Source organism: Charadrius vociferus, unplaced genomic scaffold, assembly GCF_000708025.1.
Source record: "Charadrius vociferus isolate BGI_N301 unplaced genomic scaffold, ASM70802v2 scaffold161, whole genome shotgun sequence".
Lineage (NCBI taxonomy): Eukaryota > Metazoa > Chordata > Aves > Charadriiformes > Charadriidae > Charadrius > Charadrius vociferus.
The window spans coordinates 6,669,842-6,686,337 of NW_009646928.1; the positions used below are offsets into that span (position 1 = coordinate 6,669,842).

Genomic DNA, 16,496 nt, shown 5'->3' on the forward strand with positions numbered 1-16,496 from the left:
TATCTGACACAAGAAAATAAACAGAGCCAAACAAAAAGAAAAGAACTGCCTGTTTCCTGGAGGAGATGATATTGCCTAACATTCTGTATTGCCTGTTTAGAAAGCTATGTATCTTTAACTCAACGTGCAGTACGATAATTGTCTGTAGCAATCCATTTCAACAAGTGTGTCTGTGTCATCCGGGTGTAAAAAAGGTCTAAAAGACCCGTTGATCACCATCTGCTGTCCTGTCGGGGTACTGCAAGGCTGGGCAGCCCGCCGCCTTCTGCAGCAGCCAGAAAGCTGCCCAACTCCATGGAGAGGCAGTGCCTTCTAATATTTAGTGCTCAACTTACATTTAAACTGTGATTTTGCATCCCCTGTGTAACGCTTATAATGTTTAAATAGAACGTAGAGGAAAAAAAATATTTCTGAGATAAAGATGACAAAGTATCTCAGTGAAATCGACATCTAACGAAAATAAGTAGATTTGGGGTATAAGGTTGTTTCCAGGCTTATTTTGTCTCCTTTGGCACCATGTCTTAGACGTTACACAGTTGTTTGCCTATGAAAGGTTGGTATATGGAGATGGTAATTCGGGTAGTTTCAAACAAGAAAGTCTGAAAAGCCAAGTTAGATAAATATGTATGCAAGTTTGTATATCCTACGCCAATCAATGGCTCAGAATCCATGACTTTGAATGGATGTGAAAAATACAATTAGGAGCAGGAAGAAAGAGGATGTTGGGAAGGGAACATGTGGAAAAGAGGGGAAAAGAAGTACTAATTAAAAAGGAGAGTAAAAAAAGGGAAAATAAAGCACTCGGAAACAGCTGACGGTACAAGCAGAAGGCAATAATGAGAGGAACAGAGCTGTGCTCTTGAGTTTCCAGCAGCAGCATTAGTAGACACTTGCATTGTAGCTAGAAATGACAAAAATGAATCTCAGTAGATGGATCCAAACACAGAGAAAAATTATTAACAGTAAAAAAAAAATATTTAAAATTGATTATGTGGACTGTGTAGTGAGACTTAATGTTTCCCTAAACCCATACTGTGGTACCACAGTGAGGTATTTAGGATAGAGTTCTAGGAAGGATCCAATAAATTTTGTTTGCCACTCTAACACTAGGGTTCTTAAGTTTATACACTGCCTCAATTGTATCATATGGGCTATACCAATCTGGCTGCGGTCAGCCAGCAGAAAATTACCTCAGTAAGGAAGATTCTTTCCTGGCTTCATGAAGCAGTGTTAGGGGAAATAAGAGGGTTTGCTGTAATATGTGTGCTTTGTGCCACAAATTAGACCATGGGCCACTCCAGGCTGGAGCACAGGCTGTCACTAATGTTCAGTGAGATGTCCACTGTGATTCCAGACCCTTCCCTGTACTGAGCAGAACTAAAACTCAGGGTGGAGTCCTTCATATTTAATGTCTCTTCTGGAGTGCCTGGCACCTTACATATGTAATAATCATATTTCATTTTTTGTGCCCTATTGCATTTTACAAAGGATTATCATGATGTATGAAAAAGCCTGTAAAGGAAAACTTCTCCAGGAATTTCTTGAAGAAGAATAGCTCACTTGCTGCTTCATAGACAGGATAAAAGACCCATATTCCTGATGAGCAGGCTTTTCAGCTGCCAGGGCCACTGACGAGCTTTGTGTCAATCTCTCCTACCTGTGGTCACCAGATGGCTGAACATAGTCTTCTTTGGCAATGCTGCCACACCACAGCTATGAAATTGCCTCTATTACTGAATGGTTTAGGACCTTGACAACACTTGCATAGAACATACACAGTTAAAAAGCTCAAATCTGTTTTGATTTTGTTTTTTTTTTCCCTTGTAGGGAATGGAGACGTGAGCAAAAGGCTTATCTTGCATAAATCTGTAGGCTGCAGTGTGAAACTCAATTTATAAGGAATGTTTGGCATACAGTTCTCAAGTGAGTATGAATTTTCATACAGTAGAATTTACAAAGTTGGCACTTTACATCTAAGGGTAATCAAATCATTTTTTTAAAAAATTTGACCTGTGCTAGGCTTTTGTCTTCGTTTGAGGTAAAACAGAACATAGTGGTGGCATAGTGGATAGCCATCACTGCAGTATTTCACATCTCTTCATGTTTGTTATATTGGCACAAGATTACTTGAAGTATCATTCAAGGGCTGTGGGGGAGTTGTGTTGGTTATTGTTAACAGTGTATTAAATTTATAAACCTTCATTTAAATTGATAAGTGAAGTTGGTACTATTGATGTCAACAGAACCAGGATTTTGCTCAATACTAAATGTTAAATGTGGCAAGTCAGAGTTTGGAGAAATTGCTGCCTTGATCCCCAGCACCTTTAGCCCACTGTTTGTCATCCTAATGCCCTTCTGTTTGATATTTACTTCTTTGGACATTGCTACCTCACTCCTTTTGCAAAGCCGTGTTAGCATTGATGTCATAAAGTAAGCAGAATGAATGTGTGAAATTGCTTGTAAAATTATCAAATGAAATGAATAGCAAATATGATGACTTTTTTTTTAAGTTGAACAAGGAAACTGTCAGCAATGATGCACTCTCGTAATGCTTACTAGAGCTGAACAGTATATATATAAGTCTGTGCAAAAGAGGCAGCTAGGCAGATCTCAGGATCCTCAAGGCTTGCCATAGTTCCAGAAGAGAGAGTAGCAGCTCTTTCTGCAACTGCTACGTATCACTTCAAAGTATAAAAAGGTAAGATTTATATGAACTACCAGTGCAATTTGTTTGAGAAAGCTGAGAGCATTACCTGAATTGTATTGCCCAAAGTTTGCAATAGAGGTGCAGGATCTTTCAGCAAATTGGTGTTTTCTTCTGTGGTTATACTCATTGATGTTTGGAGTTAATGACATTATCATTTAAATCTTTTAATGTATTGAATTAGTTCAACAAAGAATGATCCAAAAAAGGGAAATCAACGGTTTGGATTGCAGAAGCAATTGAAAGAAGGAAGATTAACCATGAGAACATGAAAAACATGCATTATAGTAAGAACCTAAACATGAGATAGATAATTATTGATGTTTATATTTTTATCTCCTTTAGTATCTTCTCTAGAGATATTTAATGAACATGAGTTTGAAAATATTCACTCCTTATAGATACTGCCTAAATATGAATCAACAGGCATTAAATTAGCAGAATGCAAACAAATTAAGGGGGTTTATATAGACACTGATTTAAAACTGTCCAAGACAGATTGTCACTCCATCACCCTACAGATTGGTACTCCACTGCCCTACTTTTAGATTGGTTTGTCTCAAGTAACTATTATTTTCATATCACTGTAAGATCTGAAAATGAAATTTTATAGCACAAAAGTAAAAATTCAAGTCTTTCAATAGTTATTGTGATTATTGTATAAAATTTAATTTAGTCTTCCATCCCACTATGGATTTCCTTAGACTAGAAGCATTATATTTTACAGAACTTTCCACAAGGCATTATAGCACGGTAGGTAAATTAAATGTAAAGTACATATACCTGAAAAAGTAATTTATTTATAATTTGAAATAATTGCTGTTTGCAAACAGCTTCATGTCAATAGAAGTCTATTTTATTCATTCATACATTTTCATATGAAAATATTCCCTTGTTTACTACTGTAACTATTTCTATTTTAAACTGGAAATAGATACAAATCTGACTTTTGAAAGATTTTTTTTTTGTAAACTCAATGAAATTAAGCTAGTTAAAATTGCATATAAAGTACAGAAGACATCTGCAGTAAAATATATTGGCAAAACTAGCAAAATGAGGTTGATCAAGGAAATAGTATTCAAATAAGTTTCTGACCAAGATTTGAGAGACATCATTGTTACATACTTTCTGGTGGTTCAAACTGAGATGTGTCGAGTTTTTCATCTCCAATCAGAAAGAAATTAAAACATTTCCATTATTCTAATATGCATAGGAACAAAAATTTTCTATGTAAGATTAACCTTACTTTCCTGCACTTTGACAATAAGATTGCATGGGTTTTAGCAGTATCTGCCAGTGACATAAATAATGCAGAGCAAATAAAACCTTTCTTCTGATTGGGAAATGAATTGATTAGCAGGAATAAATTAAACAATATTATTTTGCTGATCATCTCTTTTTCTCTACAAAACATGTTTGTATCCCCAAGAAGGAAATAACAGTTTCTTCTTTAAATACTGTAGCTTCTTTAACTTGTCAAAAACTGCTGTTGCTAGTTTGGGTTACCAATAGCAAGTATGAAATGTTGAATAAACAAAATTGTTTTTAAATTTTTAAAAGAATATATTTGACAGAAACGTAATAGCTTTTGAAAATATTCATTTTATTAATAAGGATTTTCTTACTTGAAATTTGTATTAATTTTTAAAAAACACATTTATACATCGTTCTTTTTAGTAATCTCCCCAGATTTAGATTCTGAAAATTTTAGAAAGAAGCTAAACGTGCAGTTCACTTTAAACATAGTCTTAAGGCATAAAGTAGCCAGTGGGACTGTTCACATCGGAAAGCCCTATAGGATTAGGGCATAAAAGTTAGATCCAAGATATAATGAAATAACTGAAAATCTGTTTACTGACCACAATGGGCTTTGAATTTGGGGTTTTTTTATAAGTTTTATATAAAAGAATAGTTTTTGGCATCTGATACTACTATTAGGAGGCTGGATTAATGACTAGACTATTTCTTTCACTCTACCTCAGTGACTTAGGTTTATGTCTAATCTGTATCATTGTTTAATAAAGCTACAGGCAGCTGTAAAATATTTTTCTTTAGTTTTTCAGGTTAAGTAATAGTATACCAAACTGCTAGCATACCATTAAGCAGGGCGAATTTGGTTATGTATGGTGCAATAGCCAGACTTTATTTCACATCTAAATCAACTCATTTACAGTTATATCAGCTAGCATGGGGGTCACTATATTACAATCAAGCCATTTTTGTGACCACAGCAGAGCTGTCTCCAAAAGAATAGGCAAAGCTTTTGTTCCATTGTTGGAAGCCTATGAAACGTGAAATTATGCATTCTTTGGGATAAACATTGGATGTCAGTGTTGCACCACCAAATTACAGCTCCAAATGAAACACTGAGTTCAATACTACAGTTAGGGTTATAATAGGACTGACTACATGGCCACTATGGTAGTTGTGGCTACTATAACAGAATAAGTGCAAGCGTAGGAATCAAATCTCATATATCAGGACATTACAGAAGGCAGAAAAGAGTGTCCACGCACACTGATGAAAAAATGAGTAAAACACCGGCAGTGGCTTCTGGCAGAGAAAGGGAAATCAACTCCACTGCTTAATAGTACAATCCACCAGAAAATCTTATATTAATCAATTTATTTTCCTGGTTTTGACTAAGATTTCAATTGACTTAAATATTTTGATACTGACAGTGAGGTATTCTAGTAAAATATTTATATTATTCATTAAGATTTTCTTAAGAATTAGGCCTCTCAAAGTACCAGAAGCAACACATTCTTCCAAACCGCAGGTAAAATGCCTGCCAACAGTCAAGCTTTGTATCTCCAACTATAAGTTATTTTATAATAGATGGAAGAAACAGATTTCATTAAAAAATATGCTCTGAAGCTGGGCAGACTACTGGGGTAGAGTAGAAGTCCTACAGCAGTAAGGTTTTTGAAGCAGGAGTTTACTTTTTCAGAGATGTTCATATAGCCCCCCAGTTGCACTGCTCAGTGCAGAGGCAACTCTAGATCTCAAGACAGAGTAATGTGCACCTGCTCTAAACATCATTCCTTCATAACTTTCCTGGAAAGTTCCTGCAAAGTTACGAAGTTAAGTTTTGAAGAAAGTTATGAAGTTAAGTTAACCTGGCTTTCTCCAGGCCGCCTTACTTTATAAATCATTGAATTTCAATAAATAACTCCTCCAGTAGGACTGGAGGAGTTCAGTGCAGATTACATTTAGTGCGGAGGGCGTTTTTTGGCTGCGTGTTGCTTTGCCACATACCACTTTACTTCAATGCACTCATCTTTCCTATCTCCCTTTGTTTTTCAGAGTATAACATAAACTTCCATAGGAAAGTGTCATGGATGGCAGAAGGGCTCTTTCAAATACACAAGTATCAGTCCAAGTACATGATGAAATTATTTCCAGTGACATTTTGCTGATGTGAACTCATTGCAACTTCTGTTGCTTTACAGCAGATTAATATTGTGATCCATACTGATTTTAAAGTTGGAATGAATGAGAATTCATCATTCAATGAATGAGCATTCAGCCACTGAATGAATGCCATATTCAATTTCTTTGTCAAGGTCAAAAGTATCTAAGTAAATTTTAAATTAATTTCCTTTTCTATGCATTCATTCCATAAATTTAAGTGATCAAAAATAATTAAAAATTATCAATATATACTAGCTGATTTCGTAAGTAGATTTCCTCTCATTTCCTCTTTATGCAAAGCACTTTTAAGTCTATCAGCCATTAGCTGCTCAAAGTCCCTTTTGCACAGGGTCTTGTGAGCTTAAAATGAATAGCACTTTGTTCAACAGAGTTTGTCCCATAGGGGATCATGTGTCAGACTAATAGACTAATAATGTCAGACTAACAGACTAATAATACTGCATTAAATAAAGAAAATTGTAGCACATATAATTAGGGAATTAGAGAATGCCTTATTCCCATTGGTGACTATTCACTAGAAGTTATAACTGTACTACTTGCATGAGTAATCCAGTCACTAATGCAAGTAAGGGAATCAGCTTGGCTGTAGATCACAAAAGCATTTGTACAGACTTTAATACTCTAATTTACATTGAATAATCTCACATTAAAGTCAATGAGACTGGCCAAGTTATTACAGTGCACATGAGGAAGACACATATAATAATGTACCCATTTCTGTTACATGGTTGAAGCCAATAGATCACCTGTAACAGTAAGAATTGCATCTGGGAGACAATATTTTCTGCTTTGGTTTACTACCATTAATATCTGGGATATACCCCATATCTTGTATATCCCATATAGCCCCATAATGGAAGCCCTTAAACTGAAATAAAGTATTATGTCAATAGTGCAACAAGCAAAACTTCACATATCCCATCATGAATTGAACACTAGCCAGTGTGTGATTTCGTTGTTGGTTTTTTTTCTGAGGAATCACGCCTATTAATACGTCATTGTTTAAGTCCAGAGGCCTACTTTATTTAAAAAAAAAAAAAAACAAACTTAAAAAAGGAGGGGGAAGGGCCAGCAGGAAAGAATGGGGGGCAGGAAAGAATGAGACAGTATTCTCAACAGAGATTTGCTTTGTTTTCTTTCTAGTGAATGAGCTGGGAAAAAGAACATAAAAGTCAAACCAATACCCTAGTTTTGCAATAAAACAATATTATAGAAACAGATCTAATGCTTTCCATCAGCAGAACACAGAGAAAAGGAGATACAGAGAAAAGGAGATACAGGCCTTTATCCTCATATTACAAGAGAAAGTGGGGATGCAGTTGCTCTCAGCTTATTTTGCATTCTAGAATAGAGACTAGAACCTAAAGACTGGAACAGAGACTATAACTTTCAAATGCTTACCCAAGGCACTACAGTCTCCATCCACTGGACATGGACCTCATTCTCATGGGGTCTCAATATCTTCAAGTTTAGATCAGCATTAAGGATGTCTCTTCTCGATGTAATTGATTCAGACATAAGTAAAGATGATTACATTTTTCTTTGTTGCCTTATTTCTGTTTTGACAGGCAATGAAAATGAAAAGTGTTTATTTTGTTGCTGGGCTCCTCTTAATGATAGTTCAAGGAAGCTGGCAAAATCCTCTTCAGGATACAGAGGAGAAATCAAGGTAAATTCTTTAGATCAAACTTCTAGAAACACTTGGCCTGAACTTTTTTTTCTTATAGTTTAAAGCAAAACATACTATGATTTAAAGATAATATACTTTTAATATATTTTTAATATACTATTACACAGTACTTAATCTACCATTAGAATTGGCAGAAGTTTTTTAATATTGCACAGTATAGCACAGAAGTTATTGGAACTACAAACTATAGCTGCCTTAGTTATCCAAGAAGACCTTGTAATAGTGCAGCATCCAATCTGTTATGTTGATTCATTTTACTAGCCAGTTAGTGATGACTTGCTTTTACTTTGTGAAAGTATAAAATAGTATTTTTAAAAGAAAAGGCAATGCACCTGTAGAATGTACTTTAACCATTGCCAATTAACAAGTCCTAAACTTTTCACAGATCATTCAAAGCTTCCCAGTCTGAACCATTAGATGAATCTAGACAGCTGAATGAAGTGAAACGTCACTCACAAGGCACATTCACCAGTGATTACAGCAAATACTTGGACACTAGACGAGCTCAGGACTTTGTGCAATGGTTAATGAGCACTAAAAGAAATGGGTAAGCTTTTTGGTCACATTGCTATAGATCTCCATGTACAGAAACAGCCGGAAATCTAGCTGAATTCAGTTTCTTGATTTCAGCTTCCCATCACAGACCATGTATAATCCTCAAATAGGTAAAGTACTTAAGGAAAATGTTTATATAATGTTAATGTGTTATTAGAAACAGGGAATATATGCAAAAGCAGTAAACAGGATTTGGATAAATCCAGTGTACTATCAGTATATTACCTGATATGCCATCTAAAAAGAATATCTCAGCCTCTTTGGGACAGATTGGTTCAGTGAATGAGTAAGTTCAATAGGAATAAGATTTGTAAATATAATTTAAAGGTCTGGGCCACTGGGCCTTAATAAAAGTTTCCTATCTATGGATACTCTAATCCTGAAGTTTCATTGGTGAAAAGGGAGCTAAGATTTAAGTTTTCTTGATCACTGGATACTTTACCAATATCACAAGTATACTGTTAAGGCATGAGTTGGCATGTTTTCTGAAAATATATTTGATTAAACACAAGCTACCAAGCTGACAGCAAGAATAATGTAAAAGCATGTAAGTCTATACCCTGAGTTCTAGAGAAGATCTGTCCACAGAATCCAAAAATCTATTATATTAATGCTTTTAAATCCCTGTGGAAGTGTTTAAAGTGTAAAGTAACAATTTCTAGATATTGTATTAATTTAAATTCATAAGCCTGAAATTATTTATAATATTCATCTATCAGTCATGGTTGTTTATCATAAAATTTAAACAATAACCAATAAAATCTTATCAGTTTATGCATGCTCTTCAATGTACTGGTAATAATAATCTAATGATTGTGGAATTCCACTACAGCCAACAAGGACAGGAGGACAAAGAAAGTGATAAATTCCCGGACCAGCTCTCAAGGTATTCTAGTTGCCACAACTTGTTACTCAAAAGCAGCTTAAGCTTATTTTCTGTTAAACATGAAAGAAAACAAATAGTATTATTTACAATGTTACCATAATCCAAGAAATACCTATCAAAAGAGATTCTCTTGTACCTGCTTTTTACAAGGAAAAAGGAAATGTCTCTATGTTATTTATTCCTGCACCTGTGTTCTATAGCTATGTGCAATGGCTTAAAGGAATGCAAGAGGATGAGAATAGATTTCAGAAAAGGACATTTCAAGTAATAAAGGAGAGTAGACAATAAGATTTTAAAAAAAAAAACTTGGTATAGAAAAAGGCTGAAACAAAAAACCCCACCATTATGTTGAGGAAAAGAAAAACAGTGAGAAGACTAATGAAAGGGAAATGGCCAGGCACCAATTTGCAGAGAGCTGATAAAACACAATACAGTGCTCAGCCCTAAGCACTCAATCCCATGTTACACAAACTGCTCATTACAGGAAAGGAGAACACAAGACCTGCTGCAGGCCAGAATGTTTTTTCTTGACAATGTTTTTGGGGGAGGGTTGGGGGGTTGGAAATTTGAAACAAATAAAACAAAAACCCAGTAAGTGTTTTTGCAGAACAGATTGAACCACCTATATTCATTCTTCCTTTTGTCAGAAATTCCAAAGAGGATAGCTCACACCACAAAGTTCCTTCCGATCAAAATACTGTCAATATCAGTAACAAATCTGTAATAATGTTTCATCTTCAATGAAACAGCATTTCTCAACAAAATTAACGTTTCATCAAAAAGGATCCAAACAACTCTAGTTAGCATGCTGATGGAAAGTGCAGATGGTACTAAATTAGGAGGAATGGTGAAATCTCAAGAAGATAAAAAATAATAGAAAGAGCTAGAGACCCTGAAAATTGGGTAGAAATTAGCAAATTCTGAAATAGAAATGCTAGGGAACTTACTTGTGGAAAATATTCCATAATATGTTTACTTACCAGTGCAGCTTGCCTTCCTAAGGGCCAGCATGACATAATTTTGTGCTATATCAGAGAAAGAAGTACAATGAGGTAAGAATGGAGAAGTCAATTGGCTTTCTCTATTAGGCTAGAGATGATCAGGCTTGAAATTGTTCCAAGATTATCACTTGGTCAGAATGATGATTAAAAGGGTGTTCACAAAACAATTCAAAATGTAAATTTGAAAGGAATTAAGTCTGAATAGTTTGGCTAAGAAATAACGAAGATGAAGGTAGGAGGAGTGACTTAGTGGAAAATTTTAGGTTAACACAAGAGGTAACAAAATGTATGTCTGTAGAATACAATACAGTTTGTTGACCATAGCTAATTAATCTAGCAGAAGATCATTCCAATGCAGCTATATTGGCTTTCAGCACCTGATTTGACTTGTTCAAAACTAGTTCAGGCATCTCTGCACAAAACTGTATTGCATAGTACAGACAATGCCTTCAGAACTGGAAGATGTCAAGGGAAAAAAAAATCAAGAATAATTTGAGAAGCGAAAAAAACACTCTCCCTAAAAGGAAATGCTAGTCTGGTGGGTGGGAAATATAAATCAATAAAGGTTAAAAAAAAAAAGTTATGTCCTCATGCAGTCTGCTCTTAGAGTATTGCTCTTCTTTTAGCAATGCGATCTCCAAGCGTCATGCTGAATTCGAGAGACATGCTGAAGGCACCTACACCAGTGATATCACCTCTTATTTGGAAGGTCAAGCTGCCAAAGAGTTCATTGCTTGGTTAGTGAATGGACGAGGAAGAAGAGAGTAAGAATCCATCCATTCCTATTATTAAATTTTGCCTTGCTTTCGGAGTTAGAAATCAAGTCTGATGAAACCTTGATGTGTTTTTGATCATTCTTGCTGTACTTCATGTTTTTTCTTTTGTAATAGAAGATACTCTGTGGGTGTTAAACTACCACTTGAAATTATTAAGTTCAAATACAGATACCTGTTCAGTATGCTGTTACACTCTAGAAGGTCAAGTTATAGTTATGGTCAACATATCTAAATCTAAACCCGACCTTCCTCTAACTACCACCTTTTCCCCTTCACATAACATTGCTTACAGTCTCCTTAACTCTCATTGAGATGATTCAAGTCAGTGTCATCTTAATTTACTTTCTCTTTTTCTCCCTTTTGCAGTCAATCTTTTCCTCTGCAATCTTTCCAAGATTAAGGTTTGACCAATGTCATCAGCTGTACCCCATGTGCTGGTGATCATTCCCAGCAGTAACTGATGACTTCTTTTCCTCTTCCCATGCTCCACGAAGTCTCGCTGAGTTGCTGCTGCCAAAATAACTATCGTTTCCTACAACTATGACTTATTTTCCTCTTTAAGACACCTCTACTTCTTTTGCAATGGTTCACAGCTTCCTGGACACAGTGATCCACAATTTTGACCTACCTATGCCTCTGATTTCTTTCATTAGTATCTTGTTCTCCTCATACTCATTGCAAATTTCTCAAGCCTATTCACTTCATCTACTCACTCATGCCTTTACATCTTTTTTCAAGATAGTCTTACACTTAGAATGGCCTTACCTTTAACCTCCTGCAGGCATGTTCTATCTCATCACATTTCTAACTGCATGGTTAGGAGCTACACCATGCACGTGCCACTCCCCACCTTTTAACTGTTCCGTACTTATTTGTGCCTTTTGACTGTAAGCTCTTCGGGGCAGGGATTTCAGTTTACCCTCTGATTATATATTCTACGAGCTGTAAAGTACTATGTAAGTCTCTTGCACTTATAAAAATAACAATAACAATAAAATATAATATGTAAGACAAGACTGTGTGTTGTAGTCAAGGAAGACTAAATAGGTAAAAGTAAATTTTGTAAATAACAATGATTTCCTGAAAAAACAGTTAAACAAATGAGGTCAGCTATATAGAGAAGGGGAAGGCTGGTGCCACTTCATAGTGATGTTCAGACTTGCAGTTGTTTTTCTGTCGTGTTTTATTTTCACAAGCAGAAATAGGTTATTTCAGTACTTGTAAGAGAGAGAGATTACAACCTAGCTGTGATGAACTTAGATTAGAAACCTAGATGGACAATTAAACATACACCACCCTTCTGCTTCCCAATATTCAGTATTATTTGCAGTCAAACTTGTATATAGCCTTCCCTGAAATTACTGCATGAAAAGAACCGGTCTGCCTGCCACTGGTACCAGAGCACAGTGTGGTTCAGCATCAACCCACCTCAATGGAACCCATTAAAATCTTCCTATATTTGATGGGATGAAATAAGAAAGGAAAGTTTTCTAAATAAGGCCCTTAGCATAATAGTTTCCCAGCAGTCAAAAAACGATAAAGCAAGAATCAGGATCTGATTCCAAATATATATTATACAGCAAACAAGTGCATAGATTTTATGCAGGTGTTGTAATTGAGTTATTTTAACCCCCGAAAAAGTTGCTGCTCTTAATGTCCAAATACTTATGCAATATAATTGTAAGTACATAACCAGGACTTAAGTCCAATTAAAACATAAAAAAAAAAATGTACGAAGATTTGACTATAGTGTTTTAGTAGTGATATTTCTTAAATAACGATTCTTAGTAAATGTACTGTGTGTTTTATGGATGCCTAGTCTACTTGGCATAGACACTGCAGACTGAGATACAGTTTTGCACATAAGGCTTTTTCAAAAAATGCTAGACAGGAATTTAGACTCACCTGAAGGAACAGTCCTCATCTGGTGAAGGCAGACTTCCGTGCTTTTTTCTGTTCCTAAAACAATGCCTCCAAAGATGTTCTGATACACATCACACTGTACTGAGCTGTAGCATCAGGCTCAACCCTCAACTCCTTAAAATCACAGGAAATGTGCAGTGTATTAGGATCCTGTAATGAGGCCCTTTAAAATGGTTTGTTTATTTTGATCTGCAAATTGTTTGATAATTTCTTCCCTTTGAAGTTTCCCAGAAAAAGCTCTTGTGGCCGAAGAAATGGGCCGAAGACATGCAGATGGCACTTTCACAAGTGATATCAACAAAGTCCTTGATGACATGGCTGCCAAAGAGTTCCTAAAATGGCTGATTAACACCAAAGTTACCCAAAGGTGCCTAAATTTTGATTGTGTTGTTCTTTATATACTGGGGGTTTAAATGTATTTGTCACACATGGGGAAAATACTGCTATTTTTACTCTTAACTATTGACATATCTGTGTGTTACAAACTTTATTACAGAAAGTGCTAAACAAGGATAAGACGCTAAAGAGAACTCATTCCAAATATAATTTGTATTTTGCATCAGTGGTGAACCTTTTTAATAGTTTCCTATTTAACTAGAGGGGAGTTTCACCACTGAATGTTACCAGAAGTGAGGTCATATTGAATCACTGAAAAATAAAAATCTCCTTTGCATAAGCATTATAAAATCAGAAATATTTATTGGTAAAATTACACCAAACTGATAATTCTTTAAAGACTATGATATAAAATACTGCCTGAAATTGTGGCTTGTCCTTAGGGAGTAGGGTACTGTAATCTTAGTTTCTGATAGCTAACTATTTAAGAACCCTGCTTTAGTTTGCTTGTATATAGACAAATGCTGTTGGAAAAGCAACATTTTCTGTCTAAGCCCTGTAAACAGGTTAATATTTAAGACTTATTTGTTAATATTAACAAAGCATTTAAAAAATAATAAAATGCCAACTCAAGGCACATGTGAGTGGCCAGATTTTTTAAAATGTTGGATGTCCACTCTGTAAAAATCAATTACTTTTAGCCTTTTGACTACTGAAGCACCCAAAAGGACTAGTTGATCTTGGAAATCTGAAACAACCGATATTGTCTCAAAAAATTTAGAAGTTATAGTTAAAATACAGTTTTTATTAACATTTTAATATTTTTGTGTTGGTTTGCAGTTCAGCACTGAAACAAACAATTTACGAAAATAATCTATTAGAAACTATTACAAAGCTTTTCCTTTAGGAATAATTGTTTTCAATTTGTTATTAGAGAGATGCATTGAGGGGTCTGTGGAACTAACATCTGCTAACTCTTAAACAGAAGAAATACGTTCCACACATATTTCATAAATCTTGGGAGATTTATAATATGTCCTAATTGCTGCTGCTTTTTTTTCCAGGGACCTTTTGGAAGAATACCAGTAAAAATGCAGAATAAAAATGGGATAAATGAAGATCTTCATTGCATCAACTGCCAGTTATTAAGAGATTCTGAAATCTGTATTCTGTCATTTACATTGGGTGTAAAAAAGCTATGTCACCTTGCATGCCAGGAAATAACTGTACTATAGTTTAGTGTTGCCAAAGGTTTATATACAGAAAACCTATTGTCTAAGGGATGGTTATCTTAACAGCTTTAAGACTATGAAAGTTCCATATCTTCATATTTTCCATTTATTAGGACTGAAGTAACTCCATTTATATTTAATGATAAAATTATTTTTCTAAAAAGTTAACTTCTACACACAAAGGATTCAATCACCAATTATATGTGTTATTTGTAAGGAGCTGGCAGTTACAAATGCCTGAGAAGTGAATATCCCTCTTAAAACCTTTGTTATAAAAAGGCTAAGCTTTAAGGATATTAAATGATAGCCTTAAATAAATTTTTTCAAGCTTCTTTTCTGTTGACTTTTCATGTGTATACCCCTTGTGCTTCCTTGCACTCCATTTCATTTTATTCTGATATTTTAGTGTCACTGAGATTGTGGAAGTGGTTTGTTTGGCATGATGAAACAAACTCAACACATTTTTTTGTCACATGTTTTGTCACATTTTTTCCGTAATGATTCTCAGAAAAGAGCTGAGTGAACTTTGAATTATCTTTAGTTGAAAAAGAAATCATGTCAGATGAAGCTAGAGGGGGAAACAAGACTGAACAGACAGGTATTCTTCATTAGCATAAATTCTTGTTTCTCAGCAAAAGCAGGAGGACAGCTTTGAAAAATATTAAGTGCAATACACTCCACTAGTAGTGGAAACTGCCACATAATTTCTTCAAATTTTATAAGATTGCCAAGTAAAGCCAACTTAAATGCCCCTGGGGTCACTCTAATTCTGTGTTGTATTCTTTTTTTCCTTCTTCCTCTGAGAACCGTTTTGTCCATCATCTCTTGCATTTAGCAACATTGTACTGTAACTTACAAGCACAAGTGCCATTTCAGTAGCCCGTGCCTTCTCCACTATGGTGACAGAACATTTTGCTTGCAGATCACAGTGTTTCCAGCGATCCAAACTATTATACTCTCAGCTGGCCAGGGCATGTTTTTGTAGGCATGGTATTAGCTGCAACTCTCAAACAGCCTCAGGTGCTGTTATGCACCTCTTTCTTCTGATGACTCCCCAAACCCCCTTTTGTCCCCTTGCTACAATAACAATACGGCAGGTATTTAGATCAAAATGTCCTTAAAGGGCAAGCGGTTAAAGAGAAAACCAACAGGCTTAGCAAATAGCTAGTAGAAGTTGATGTGAAACACGAACATGGTTGAATCAGAATTAGAACCGATAACTTTTGCTAGGAATAACTAGTATTGTTTCATGTCTCATTTGTTTTTTAAAGGCATCTGAAACTCACACTGACAGTCTAGAATTTCTAGAAAAATAAGATTAGATTGTCCTCCCCAAATCCTACAGGAACCAATATTCTGTTATTTCAGATCAGGACTCACCATACCCAACTTGGCATCTAGAAAAGCTTTTTGACACCAACAGAGAGCTTTTCTAACATCCCAACTTTAAACAATTAAAACTCAATAGAATCTTGCTCTAAAAAAATCCATCATAGCATCCAAAATACCACCGGAGATTAAAAAAAAAAAGGGGGGTGGGGAGGAACGTATACATATTTGTTGTTTATTTAATCCCATTTGTACACAGTGGTTTGGTTCCAAGTGTTTCTGGAACTGGAGAAGATTCAATTATACACAGTTGGATCCAGGCTGAAACAGTACAAACAGTTAACCCTTATATTTCCATAGATTGAGCAATTGTCTTTAAAACGTTTTATTCCACTATGTACTATGTAGTGCTCTGAAGGACAGGCTTCCCGAGTTACAAATCCATTTTCCTGTGGTGTCTGTCACCAGTGTATTTGAGTGCCTCCTGATGATGCCTTTGTCAGCTATGAAAATACTGTTTTCCCACATTCTAACAAATTATACGCTTTTAGGAACAGAGGGGTATAAATTATTTTCTCAAAGTTATGCAGCTTGTCTGGAACACAGCAAAAATATTTAACCTCCAATTT

General features: G+C 35.3%; 1 protein-coding gene across 1 annotated transcript; it reads left to right on the forward strand.

Annotated features, from left to right (window-relative positions):
* The first annotated feature begins 1,839 nt into the window (after positions 1–1,839).
* On the forward strand, positions 1,840–14,870 carry GCG (glucagon). Its single transcript, XM_009894616.1, has 7 exons — positions 1,840–1,923; positions 7,708–7,808; positions 8,215–8,376; positions 9,217–9,270; positions 10,898–11,035; positions 13,194–13,337; positions 14,371–14,870. Exons 2-7 carry the CDS (start codon positions 7,711–7,713, stop codon positions 14,393–14,395), a joined length of 621 nt encoding a protein of 206 aa, XP_009892918.1. The 5' UTR covers positions 1,840–1,923; positions 7,708–7,710; the 3' UTR covers positions 14,396–14,870.
* The last annotated feature ends 1,626 nt before the right edge of the window (positions 14,871–16,496 follow it).